Source organism: Aspergillus multicolor (assembly GCF_047715735.1).
Source record: "Aspergillus multicolor strain CBS 133.54 unplaced genomic scaffold BDW74scaffold_2, whole genome shotgun sequence".
Classification (NCBI taxonomy): domain Eukaryota; kingdom Fungi; phylum Ascomycota; class Eurotiomycetes; order Eurotiales; family Aspergillaceae; genus Aspergillus; species Aspergillus multicolor.
This window is the reverse complement of record NW_027395953.1, coordinates 1,552,005-1,564,596: the sequence shown is the minus strand read 5'-3', so window position 1 is coordinate 1,564,596 and position 12,592 is coordinate 1,552,005. Positions and strand designations below refer to the sequence as shown.

Sequence of the window (12,592 nt, the reverse complement as noted above, 5' to 3'; positions counted from 1 at the left end):
ATTTGTCGTGTAGGTGGTTCTTTTACTCTTAAATATTTGATTATTATCTTCTTTCTATGACTGTGATGAATCTTTTTGATTTAGTCGTGTGGATGACATACCAGGCAGACGTCATGGATATAGCTTGTCGCATTCTTGCCGGGTTGGTGGTAGCAACGAGATTCCGCTCCATTCTTCATTCTTTTGTTAGTTTAGGTCTGCCTAGAGGACTGCTGAACGGGCGCAAGTAACAATGGTACAGTACACCATGGCAGGAATATAGTGAGGCTGGCTAATTGTGCATGGGCTAGGAGCCTCAATCTGATCCGCACCTGCAGTGCGGCCAGTTCCTGCATGATGATTTGGAAGGCTTTACATCTACCCTGCAAGTAAATCACTAGATTATTCGCAAACGCGCAAGAAGGACTCAAGGGCTCGACTCATTCCAAGCATTCCTTGGCCCAGGCTTGCCTTGTTCTGGAGGGTTGCGCATCCAGGAGTATACGTAGGCTCCTTCTAGCAATGCCTAGACTGTCTGGATTCTACCAAGAGAGTCAGGATACTATTGTTTTCACGATGTGCACTGATCCCCAATAACAAATAAGAAGTGCAGCAGGCGTCGATTCCTGCCACTCTTTTGGGGGGCTGTATCCCGCTCTTCTATCCCTTCCCTCACTGATCCCATCCCATTCAGCGACAGCCTGGCTTTCTCGCCCGCCCATTCTCGCCCTCTGTCGCTGGCGTCCGTTCCATTCTTGTCGCTCCTTTCTGTTTATTCTTGTTTTCCCTAGTATGGTATTCTCCTTTCGTTCTTTGACTCGCAACTGTTCGGTTTTTGGGTTCAGAGTGAGTGATCACGTCGTTCTTTCGCTGCAGTTGCATGTAATAACAGATGCGCTGCTACTCTATATATACTGAGCTTTGCACTGCTTTGAATTTGTTGGATTGATTGAGTTGCGCCATTATTGAGTTGTTTGTTGACAGTTACGCCGACAGTACACTGCGATCATACCTCGACTCTGACAAAGAACGCCTGTCAACATCGCCACCAGACGCGGATCAGTACAGATTAAGCACATGGAACAATCGCTGGATTGAAGAAGAGGTGGCATTGAAACGGGAATACGCACGGCACACCCAAAGACTCAGCACAGACACCATGTCCGAACCCTCTCCCGAACTCCCCATTCGGGAAACACCCCATATCCGCCTCAACTCAGGGCAACATGCCGCTCAACAGGATGTTTTCGCCGACGAGAACGCCAGCTCTCCACCCCCAGCACCCCTAGAGCACGGCGTTATCGGAGCCAGAATCAGTGCGCGCCCTCTAACACCACGAGCCGAATCGTCCCACTCAACAGGCACATTACAAACCGTGTACTCGTCCTTTAACAACCGGGGCTCAACAGAATTTTTAATACCCCCGCGGCCACAGATGCAAAGACAGCGATCAGCCGGTGATGATGCCTTGTCACCTAACCTCTCTGTTATCTCGTCGCGACGCACGAGCTGGAGCTCGGCCGGCAGCTTTTCTACAAAGGGGGGGTTCATTTACACGGCGCGCTCGCGCGCGGAGAGTGAAGGCGACGATCTGAACACGCAGACGGTGACGGAGAAGTATAATATCATGCCGACGGACGGGCTGCTGTTGTTTCCGGAGGATGTGGAGAAGGATGATTACCTGCATAACCCTGACCCGAGCGATAGGGAGCAAGAGTGCGATATCTGGAATAAGCGGGGAATGATCAATGTGGGTGGTCTGGTGCTGCTAACCATTGGATTTTTGGTCCTGTTTATTGGGTATCCTGTTGTGTAAGTTCTTCTGTTCGCGATATATGGAATGTGCGGACTGACTGGCGGATTAGTACGGCGATGAAAGGGTTCGAGAAGACGAAGTCGGGTTGCAACCCGGGGGACACTTTATGTCTTGATGTCGGGGACCGGCCTCTATTGTCCAATATACGAAGAGGCTTGATTGACCCTGATACACCGGAGTCGGCACATTCGAAGATATCGGCGGACGGGAAGGAGTGGAAGCTGGTGGTAAGTCAACTTAGGGCTGCTGCTCATAGTATTGCGCTAATATGTCTAGTTTTCGGACGAGTTCAACACTCCTGGACGTACATTCTATGATGGCGACGATCCCTACTACCAAGCTGTCGACATCTGGTACGGTGTGACACAAGATTTGGAGGTTCGTCGACTCGTGTTCTCTATGACCGTGCCCTAACTGAGCAATCTAGTGGTACGACCCAGACGCCGTAATAACCCGCGACGGCGTCCTCGAAATCCGCTTCGATGCCTTCCCCAACCACGAACTTAAATACCGCTCCGGCATGGTCCAAAGCTGGAATAAGCTCTGTTTCTCTGGCGGCCGCCTTGAAGCAAGTATCTCGCTCCCCGGCGACGGCGAGATCTCTGGTTTCTGGCCTGGCTTTTGGGCAATGGGGAATCTGGGACGGCCAGGATATGCCGCTACCACAGAGGGTATGTGGCCGTACAGCTACTATGATGAGTGCGATGCCGGGATTACGCCGAACCAGAGTTCCACCGATGGAATCAATTGGCTTCCGGGTATGCGGTTACCGGCGTGTACTTGTCCTGGCTCGGACCATCCCAGTCCTGGACGGTCTCGCTCAGCACCTGAAATCGATGTGATCGAGGCTAGTGTTTCGCCGTTAAACGGTGACGATGCTACGATGGTTGGATCCGTGTCTCAGAGTTTGCAGATGGCGCCGTTTGATATTTGGTATATGCCTGATTATGGTGAGTCCCATCCATACCATCACCAACAACATCAACTAACAGCCAGATTAGACTACACAGCCGTCTACGACCAATCCGTCACGCAGATAAACTCCTACCGCGGCGGCCCCTACCAGCAAGCCATGTCAGGCATCACAAACCTCAACAACGACTGGTACAACGGCAAAGCCTACCAAACCTACGCCTTCGAATACACCCCGGGCATCCAAGGCAGCGTGACCTGGTTCGTGGGTCCCGAAAAGACATGGACAATTGACGGGCGCGCCTTAGGTCCCAACGGGAACGTCGGCCAGCGCGTTATCCCACTAGAACCGCTAGCCGTCGTCATGAATCTTGGCATGGCGTGGAACTTTGCGCCCATTAACGATAATATCCGGAAACATATGCCGGCGTACATGCGCTTTGATTATATTCGCATCTACCAGGATCCCGATGAGGTTAGTGTTACCTGTGATCCGCCTGGCTGGGAGACGACGGAGTATATCGAGGAGCATCCGAATGCGTATAGGAATTTTAATAAGACGAGTTGGTATGTTCTCTTTCTTATTTCTCATGCAGACAGCTACCCCTTGAATATTGTCTAATTTTATTACCTTACCTAGGACCGACGCTGGCTACGACTGGCCGATGAACATGCTGATGCACAAATGCTAATCTGCTGAGACTATATTTTCTCTATCTACTTCTATCTACGGCGGTATCTCCGTTCCTATATTTACTTACTATAAGTCGTTTAGCGGCATCTACTCTGGCGTTGAGGCTGTCGTGTACTTACTTAAATTCAACTTGATTTGTTCGTTCTTCATCTTCAGTATACTTTGAGCTCGTATAATGCTGAGCTTAAGAGCCGACTTTCCCTATCTGCCTGGTCAGCTCTGACGTAGTTAGTATCCTGTCAAAATTGGATGTCCGGTATCTACCCTAGGAGACTGAACATCTCTCTATTATGTGAAGATGTGTCTGACGGGACATGATCGAATCTTTGCCAACCCAAGCGCCTGTTGAATAGTTAAACCAGTCGTGTATGCAATTTAGTCTATGGCCAAATGGCCCATCAATCCATTCACCCAGAAAACAGTCATGACAACTAATCATACATCGATCTATCTATCTATATTCTCTCATTAACGGTTATACGAGCCTGGTACGTATCATGGCACGGTATGCGGAGGGACATGGCCATCTGCACCTGAGTTTTCCCGCCGCTGTTGCTCAAAAGACCTTGGCTCCTTTGGCAATATCTGGCCCACACCCATGAAATCATCGTACGCAGTTCGCCCTGTCCAATATGTTGTCGTCGTGAGCTCAAACACCGAGTTCCGCTTTCTTCTAATGACCCTGTGTAGAGCATACCAGCTGCGTGGTGACCCCTCCTGCGGTGTAGAGCGCCCCAATACGCGACGCACGCCGGCGAGGACGGGCTTGTAGACGACGGGCAGGTTTGCGCAGAGAATTCCACCGAGAAGCTCCCAGACAGAGAGAATCACCAGCGGAACATGTTCCCCTAGAGAGATAGAGTAGCGCAAAGTTAGGTACAAAGCAATGTAAGACAAGACATCATCCGTCCAGTTTCATGATATACTTACAGGTGGTATCTGGGGAGGTTGCAGCCTCAACAAGGCCGACTCGGGTCGCACTGATGACGCAGGTTCTACGATAAGAGCGAGCTTCAGCTGTTGTTCGTATGATTCGGAGTGACAGAGAGAAAGAGAAGAAGAGGGAGCAGCCTACCCCAGTCCCACTGTAAATAGGCAGCCAAGTTCAATTTTCCTCCTTGTGGGATTCTCATGCGCATTATCAGAGGCAGTGGGAGCAACAGGATCCATAGCTCCAAAGCGAGGTTGCTGAAGGAATTGAACCAGGTGCGCGCAGGATGATCTTGACACCCTCCCGGTATAGGTGGATTCCAGTACCGCTGTATCGGCAGACAGGCAAGACCCCATGCCATACTAATAGCCAATCCCCACAAGACGACAAGGCCACATGTCCCAACGGCAATTCACTGCATGGTCAAGGAAGGGAAAGCTCGATAGTAAAGGGCGAGAACAGGGAGTCTGCTGCTTGCAAGACCAACAATCCACGTAGAAGTTGAGATATAGAAGGACTGGTCAGATTAGCTGCCCAGTCATTGCGCAGGGTCAACAGAGGACGATATACTTTCACTGCGGTTTTTTTCTCTTCGTTTGTCAAGAGCTGGATATGTCTATCGAATTCATCTTGCGTTGCTGCCCATGTCAGTTAGTCGCTTCAGTCACCACCCCCAACTAAGCTCGCATATCACGTACCGACCAGCGCAGCTACTGCGTGGCTGAGTCCCACAATCTGTTCGTCTTTCAGCACATCATTTCAATGCAGGCTGGAGCTCGGTACCGTAGCCCAAATCATTAAGAAGTCATCCACGGCCAATCCGTTCCGGTGCAGGCGTAATTCAGCCCATAGCCGCAGTCCTGTCGAGCTAAGCATCAAGGGAATTGGGATGCTCAAAAAAAAGGTCATCACCGTCACTCGTGACTCCGCTAGGTACTCAGGGCTCGGATTGGCCTGCCCTGCAAGTGCTATTGTGAGTTGTTCTTTCACTCAAGAATGGGTAGGGTGACACAAAGCCCCGGCGTGGCAGGGGGGATTTCAGTAATAAGAGGAAGCAACAGCCGGAAGAGGGCCCAGTAATTAGTGCAACTTTCTTTCTTTGTCTCGGAAAGTGTTCAAGATCCCGCTCACATCCTGTTCCCATCCCGCGGCCAGTGAGATCCTCCCATTCCCAAGCCACAGTGCCAATCGAGCTCGTATTGGTCAGAAACCGGGGATATATCATTTGGATGTTGGATTTGAGGATTCGATCATTGATGCCTTGTCCAATCTGCTTATCTTCCAGGGATTCCAACTTGAATCGTAGTCACTGCCGTATTCTAGACTCACCTGATCAGGATCTTAACCTTTGATTGAAAACTCGGAGCTTCTAACCTTAACCAAATACCCACCCACCTACCTTTATCTAAAGTCAACTCTCCCTCTTGTTCCTCCCATTACCATCCATGCTCAGACCCCTCGGCAGAGGCAGCTCTTCTAAGAGTCTTGCCGCTTGCGGTCTTCGGCAGCACCGGCAAATGTACCGCGTCTCCTCTCAACCCCTTGTACCCCACCCGCGCATCAAATCATTTTCTGATTCCATCAAGTGCGTTTTCATCTCCGGTGAGCATGCCGGGGGCGACTTCTCGAAAATGAGGCTCACGGAGGCTTGAGTGCACTAGAGTAGGTTGCGCAAACGGCGGCGTCGACCACGTGTGGATGACTGGAATCGAAGGTTCGACTTTTGGGGCAATTTGGCAACATTTGCACTTGATCACCTCCTTCAAGCTATCAGTCACCCAGAAATCCGCTCTTTCATCGACACACAAATTCTCGCCCGTTTCGTGCCAACAACAGAGCGAAAACACAGGACGGATTGAGGCCGAAGGATCATAGAGCGGAAAACAGCCCATCCGCCGAGGACAACGGCGGAGAGGCTCTTCTTGAGTACTGTAAAGACCTCTGGGATCGGTAGGTCTAGACAGCGGTAACTGCATTCTGGGGATCCCGAAGCTTCGAGGCAATGGTGGCGATGATCATTGGTTTAATAAGATTGAGGACGTGCTCAAGGTCTGTCTGGTAGAAGAGGTGTTGAGCGGTGCAAGCATGGGCCCTAGCCACCACGCTGTATGTGCCAGGCCTTCAAAATTATGCACTTTTATCAGCTTATACCCACTGCACCCATATGATGCCTTGTTGAGTTCGTGACTCCAACGAGCAGCTTGTCTTCGATTTTGAAGCTGATTTTGTGCTGAAATCCTCAAGCCGCACGGCTGGCTCAGAACGAAAAGACATGCGGTAAGAATAAAAACTGTCTATGTGAACGACTTTGTTCGGGTCAGCGGCATCGGGGATGTATTTTGTCATGAATTGATAGATGGAGAGGGAGGGGAGATCTCCCCAAGGGGCGGATGTGGAGAGGCGTAGATCCTGTTGATTATTCTTGGGGTTGACGATATCCAAGGCAACACTAACAGATCACGGGCCGCATCTTCCAAGTAAATTCACCAGCTAGTGACGCTGTCAAGGCCCAACCCAGCGCTCTGACTCTTGGTTCCATTCCAGATTCCAATGCCTGTTACTCCGTACAGATCTCGGATCCCTCGCTTCCTCTTTCATCTAACTGGACAGTTTATCTACGCCGACCGGATGACCGGAATCCCAGAAGCCGGTCTGGTCTGCATAACTCGAACCCCCCCATGCACGGTCCAGACTCCAAGTGGGACGGTGGCGCCCCAGTTTTGCCTCGAGAGTCAGCGAGTCTCCCTCAGGCTTCGACGTAACGGCGCAGCGTCCCACTCCCAACAACTGACGATCTACAGCCAGCAGATCCCCAATTTATTTGGCCACAGGTGAAATCATGGTCCGGAGATGCCAGGTAAGCTTTCCAGACTTCAGCTCTCGCAACAAAGAGCGTTATCTCCATATATCCGGCTTACGGAGCATGGCCGGTTGTGGCTGATCCTTTGCGGAGTCCCCAGATTCCTTTTCTTTAGCTTGTTTCCCCGCAATCCCGGTCTTTACTTGACTCGACTTTCGCCCTCGCTTTTTTCTCTCCAAACCACATCAACATGTCCTCTCAACCCAGGAAAGACAGTGCTCGCTCTAGGCGCGCTGCTCGTGCCTGCACCCGCTGCCACTCCCGCAAAGTCCGCTGCGATGGCTCCATCACTGGCTTTCCCTGTACAAATTGTCGTCTCGATGCTCGACCATGCACGTTGCATTCGGGAAAGCGGGATAAGGAGAAGCAGCTATTTAGGGCTATTGCAAAGGAACGCGAACATGTTTACCCAACGCCAACCCCAGACACAAATAATTTAGCCTTTGTCAAAGCTCAGATGGCTCTCAAAGTGCCCATACAAGAGGTTCTCGACGTCTTTGTGAAGCATTACTTTCTATATGTCCACCCGTTCCTTCCCGTCGTCGACGAGGCCCTATTCTGGAGGAAATACCGAAGTCTGGATGCAAGTGCAGGCAAAATCTCGACTTTGTTATTCCAGACAATGCTCTTTGCCGCCAGCCCGGTAAGCCCTAAAATATCCGGGGTCTGAATGTAGCTAATGACGCAGTTCGTCCCCATGGAAGCCGCCAAAGAGTGCGGATATGACTCTCTGATCTCCGCACGGGACGACCTCTACCGACGGGCAAAGGTACATCCAAAACCCCAATAAGATAGATGTAAGCTGACTCGACAGCGCCTCTACGAAAGCGGCATTGAAAAGGACCGTTTAGTTATTTCCCAAGCATGTCTCCTCCTGACCTGGTACTCCACCGATGCCGAACGCTCCACCAACTCCAAATGGCTACGCATAGCAATCCGCTACGCAAAGAGAGAACAAGCACATCTATACCACCAGATGCCACAAATAGGGCCGGGAAGAAAGGTATCTGATCTGAAGCGGCTCTGGTGGTGCTGCATGATTCGAGACCGTATCATCTCGCTCGGTATGCGGCGTCCGATCCAAATCACTCCGGAAGAGTTCGACCTTCATTTGCAAGAAGGGCTGGCATTTCAAGACTTAGAAGAGGAGTGCCTGAGCTCTGAGGTGTATAACCCCGATGCGAAGATTGCACTCTGCCGCGTTCTAAGCAGCCTGTGCCATCTTGTCGTCGCGGTCACGGACCTGATCGTGCTCGTTTACCCAACAACACAGAACATGCCGTTTAGCCTGGCAGATCGGCGGGCACAACTCAACAAACTCGAGGAAACCAAGCTTGCCCTGTTGGAATGGGAGCTCAACTGGGTGGCGAATCCAGACGGGAAGGAGTACTATATCCATCCTTCGCTGACGCTGTACACAAATCTTTGCGCCATATACTTCCAGTATGCCTGCCTACATCTCATGACGAGCTGAAATTACATACTGAACCATGCAGATCCGCCCGCATCGCCCTTTGCAACCGAATTTGCCTCCTTATCGGCCACAATGCCTACCTAACAGATGAGACGGACCACTCCCGCATCGAATCCTGCCGTGCCGACCTCGCAACCGCTATACGATCAACAGCCCACAACGTAAAGCAGCTCATCCTGAACGGAGTTGCTGACAAGCTGCCTATAAGCGCGTATGCCCTCCACACCCGAATGCATAATCTATGCATACTGATGACTTTTATCGCAGCGTGGCATACACCCTATTCCCCCAAATCCTGCTCAGCATCCAAACACAGCTCACCCCATCGTCCGAAGACAAAGAGCTCCACGAACTCATGCTCGTCTTCTTCACAGAGGCCTTCCGCTTCTTCCGCAGCCAATACTACACGAGACTGATCCTGGCCGTGTCCTGGAAAGCGCTGGAGTTGTGTCGGCCTGCAGCACGGACGCCCTTGTTGCAGCCGCAATCTACCTCGAACGCTAGCAATACCGGTGCGAGTGATACAACTTCCATTGGGGACAAGAGTGTCGGAGGAAGCAACGACCTCATCCTGCATGCACCTTCACTTGAAAGCCCAGATAACGCTTTATGCTACTATCCCGATCTCTTCCAGCTTAAACTAACAGAGTATATTCGGCTGTTGAGATACGTGGATGAGTTCATGTCGTTGCGAAGCTCGCCCTGGGAAAGTGCGATTTATCGGACCCCAGTCATTCAGTCCCAGTTGCAACGAAAACATATGCAGCACGCAAGAACATACTCGCAAGCTTCAATCTTTCCCACTCCATCACTACAGCAAGCTGTGACGACCGCAAATACTGATATCGCCATAGCCATTACACCCCGGGACACGAGTACCGTGTACTCTGGTGACGATGGCGGTTCAATCGAGGATCCGACAAGCCCCAAATGGACCGAAGATTATTTCTGGGTTTACTTCGGAGATAGGGAGTTGGAGGGAGACTCTCCGCAGATCACTACTACCGTTGATGTCGGTACGCCTAACAGTAGCAGTAATTTCGGGAACGGGAGTAGTAAGTCTGGGCCTGGAGCTGGTTATGGGGCTGGGGGCGATCTTGCAGGTAGTCCTCAGTCCCAGTCCTCTACCCCAGCTACAATATCTAGATCTCCGGAGGTAGCTGCTAAAGACAAAAGAGATTACGGGGAGTTTGGGCGTATGTGTCGGGAATCTGTAGCCGTATCCGGGCCAGCAGATTTAGCCTCGACGGCCATGCAGAACATGCTTGACTGTTTGCCCTTACTTGGCGAATAGCTATACAGAATCAGTTGCACATATTAAAAAACAGATAACCAAACCATACGCATACCCACATCCACCAATTCACTCCAATAAGGAAACAGGAACATCAACCCGCACATCCCGTATCCAATCCGCAGCCCCCTTCCCAAACCCATCCAACCGACTCGAGCTCGAAACACCACGTCCCAAGATACCATAAATAACAAAATGCACCGCCCCGGTAACCGGGAACTCAACCCGCTCAATAAAGTACTCATCGCGCCAGTCCTTGCCAAGCAAGGCGCGCATTCGCGCTGTTGTAAGGTAATGACGCAGCCAAAGGGTCAGCCGCTCTTCCTTCTGTTTGCTCTTACTCCAACTCAAACCAGGGAGCGAAGACGGAACGAAGAAACCTATATTCAGATTCCCGCATTTATCGCCGGACCTTGCGAGGGCAATATCGCCTAATTTGACTTGTTTCGTTGGACCGTTGAAGAGAGCTTCATCGGTAGAAGACGAAGGCGGGTCGTAGTTCTCGCGCGGTTGGAGGGGTGTATAAGCCGGTGGATGGCCGGTGTCCAGCGTTGTAACTGTGCCGTCATCATTGAGGATGTTGATTTCCTCTTTGAGCTCTGATTGCGCGATTAGGGCGGGGTAGTAGGCGAGGAAGGGGCGGGGGACTGCGGTGCGCATGTCGAGCGTGCTGTGGAAGCCTGTGGGTATTCATTGTTAGGCGGATTGTCCTTCACGGGAGTTCGTGGGTGGAAGTGGTACCGGAGAAGTGCTTCAGGGAGACGCTTCGCAGCGCTAGGCCTACTGCACCCACGGCTTGGGGGGAGCGGCCGGCGATGAAGATGCGGAGGTAGGTTGTGCTGGAGGTTTGGGTTGTTGGGATTGGGGAGGGTGTGCCGATTCTACAATTCGATGTGGTCAGTTCTTCATCTTGTTCCATCTTAAGGAAACATACCGTTGAAACTCCAGCGTCTCAAGTTCCTTCATTGTAGAGTCGGGGAGGAAATGACGGATTTGCTTCTCCAGTAGGTCCCATTTCTGAGACGTGCCGTAGCCCGTCGCATTGAGAAGGATCTCGGCCTCGTAGCCGCCCTGGTAGAAGACGGCGAGCTTGGTTGTTGGGGGTGGTGCGGAGCCTTTGATTCCTGAGACGCGGATGCTGTTGGACACAGTGTTAGATGAGTTGAGAGAGCTTGTTTGACAAAAACATACCGATCCTTTCCTACTTCCTCGACAGCCACGTTCCCGATGTAGGCATTGACATCGCTGTTCAGATACACCGTCCCCTGCAGCTCGTACAGGAACTGGCATCGCACTGTATCAACCGTGACCATCCCCTTGGTACCCTCGTGCTTGGTTATCACAGAAGTCCCGTCCGCATCAATCTCAGCAATGGGGAACCCCGGCGCAACAAGGTCATCAAGGTCATACTTGTCGAACCCGGAGAAGTTACCCCCAGTGACATACGCAGAGCATTCGATCAGATGGCCCGCAATCAGCGCACCAGCTAGCTCATCGTAATCTGTCTCCGCCCAGTCATGCCAGTACCAAGCTGCCGCAATAACAGGGCTGGCGTCAGCGACGCGGCCGCATAGCATGATATCCGCGCCGTTTCGGAGACCGTGCACGATTCCCCGCGCTCCGAGGTAGGCATGAGCCGAAACCATAGGTATGGCTTTGCCGTCTGCCGTGCCTCGGAGAAAGACGTATGTTAGAGAGTCCGGAGACGCAGAGAAATTGTCCGAGTCGAGGTGTTGAAGTTCCTCTTTTGTTGTGGGCATGTTGGGGCCGACCCGGTCGTACAAGTCATCTCCGGATAAGTATGCGACGCGGAGATTGAGGTTCTTCTCGCGGACCAGGCCCTGGACTGTCAGTGCGAGGGCTTTGGGGTCGAGTGCACCGCCGTTGATGACGACTTTGATTCCCTTCTCTGCAATGACATCGATGGTCTGCTGGATGCCCTCCCATGCTGTTTCCTCGTAGCCGGGGTGCTTTCCGGCGCGCCAGGCCTCGGCGTTGTTGGCGAGGTTGACCTCTACCCCATTAAGAATTGCCAGGTCAAGAGGGTATGGACCGCTTACCAGCGAGGTAATCACCCGTTATAAAATCAACATCGCCGAGGGTTGCCTGGCGATACATCTCGTACGCCGGATCGCCTGCACGCCAAGATCAACAAAGCCCTAATTTCAATTCAAGAATCAGTAGGAGTCATACCATGGTAGCCGGAGCAGTTGGCAACTCGCACCGGACGTTTCGCTTGCTGGCTTGACATGTTGCGGTGATCGTATACTTAGGTGGATGGTGATCTCTTTGTCCGACCTCGGTCCATCTCCACTTGTACTTATGGCTAGAGCTCAGTTGAGGGGTTCGCCAGGTATAGCCGGTTGGCCGAGTTACCCTAGGCTCTCCGCCTTCTCCGTCCAATGATCAAGTCTCACGAACAATGCCGTTGTTCAGTCCTTTGCCCAGGACCCAAGTCGTGCTCCCAGTTATACTTCCTTAGAGTGATAAGATGCCAAGTGATTTGACGACGGAGATAAAATCGTAAGTCCGGTAGCGGGACAGTCTTAGTATGACCATCACGTGAGGCGGGGAAGTGGGCCGTTTCCTGCCTTAAGGCTCTTATCTTAATCAATATTAATCTTAATATCAT

General features: G+C 51.7%; 3 protein-coding genes across 3 annotated transcripts; 2 read left to right on the top strand and 1 right to left on the bottom strand.

Annotated features, from left to right (window-relative positions):
- Positions 1-1,138: 1,138 nt before the first annotated feature.
- On the top strand, positions 1,139-3,399 carry BDW74DRAFT_173618 (SKN1/KRE6 family beta-glucan synthesis-associated protein; the record flags this gene model as incomplete). The annotated part of the gene is made up of 6 exons (XM_073727824.1): positions 1,139-1,791; positions 1,845-2,022; positions 2,072-2,173; positions 2,223-2,745; positions 2,797-3,274; positions 3,348-3,399. The coding sequence occupies 6 exons, from the start codon at positions 1,139-1,141 to the stop codon at positions 3,397-3,399; spliced, it is 1,986 nt and encodes a 661-aa protein (XP_073588877.1).
- A 3,983-nt stretch (positions 3,400-7,382) lies between these two features.
- BDW74DRAFT_173617 (uncharacterized protein) lies at positions 7,383-9,960 on the top strand (the record flags this gene model as incomplete). The annotated part of the gene is made up of 5 exons (XM_073727823.1): positions 7,383-7,835; positions 7,881-7,961; positions 8,007-8,635; positions 8,689-8,877; positions 8,934-9,960. The coding sequence occupies 5 exons, from the start codon at positions 7,383-7,385 to the stop codon at positions 9,958-9,960; spliced, it is 2,379 nt and encodes a 792-aa protein (XP_073588876.1).
- A 69-nt stretch (positions 9,961-10,029) lies between these two features.
- Positions 10,030-12,211, bottom strand: BDW74DRAFT_186330 (acyclic terpene utilization AtuA family protein; the record flags this gene model as incomplete). The annotated part of the gene is made up of 6 exons (XM_073731244.1): positions 10,030-10,640; positions 10,702-10,841; positions 10,895-11,098; positions 11,152-11,974; positions 12,021-12,095; positions 12,154-12,211. The coding sequence occupies 6 exons, from the start codon at positions 12,209-12,211 to the stop codon at positions 10,030-10,032; spliced, it is 1,911 nt and encodes a 636-aa protein (XP_073588875.1).
- Between the last annotated feature and the right edge of the window lie 381 nt (positions 12,212-12,592).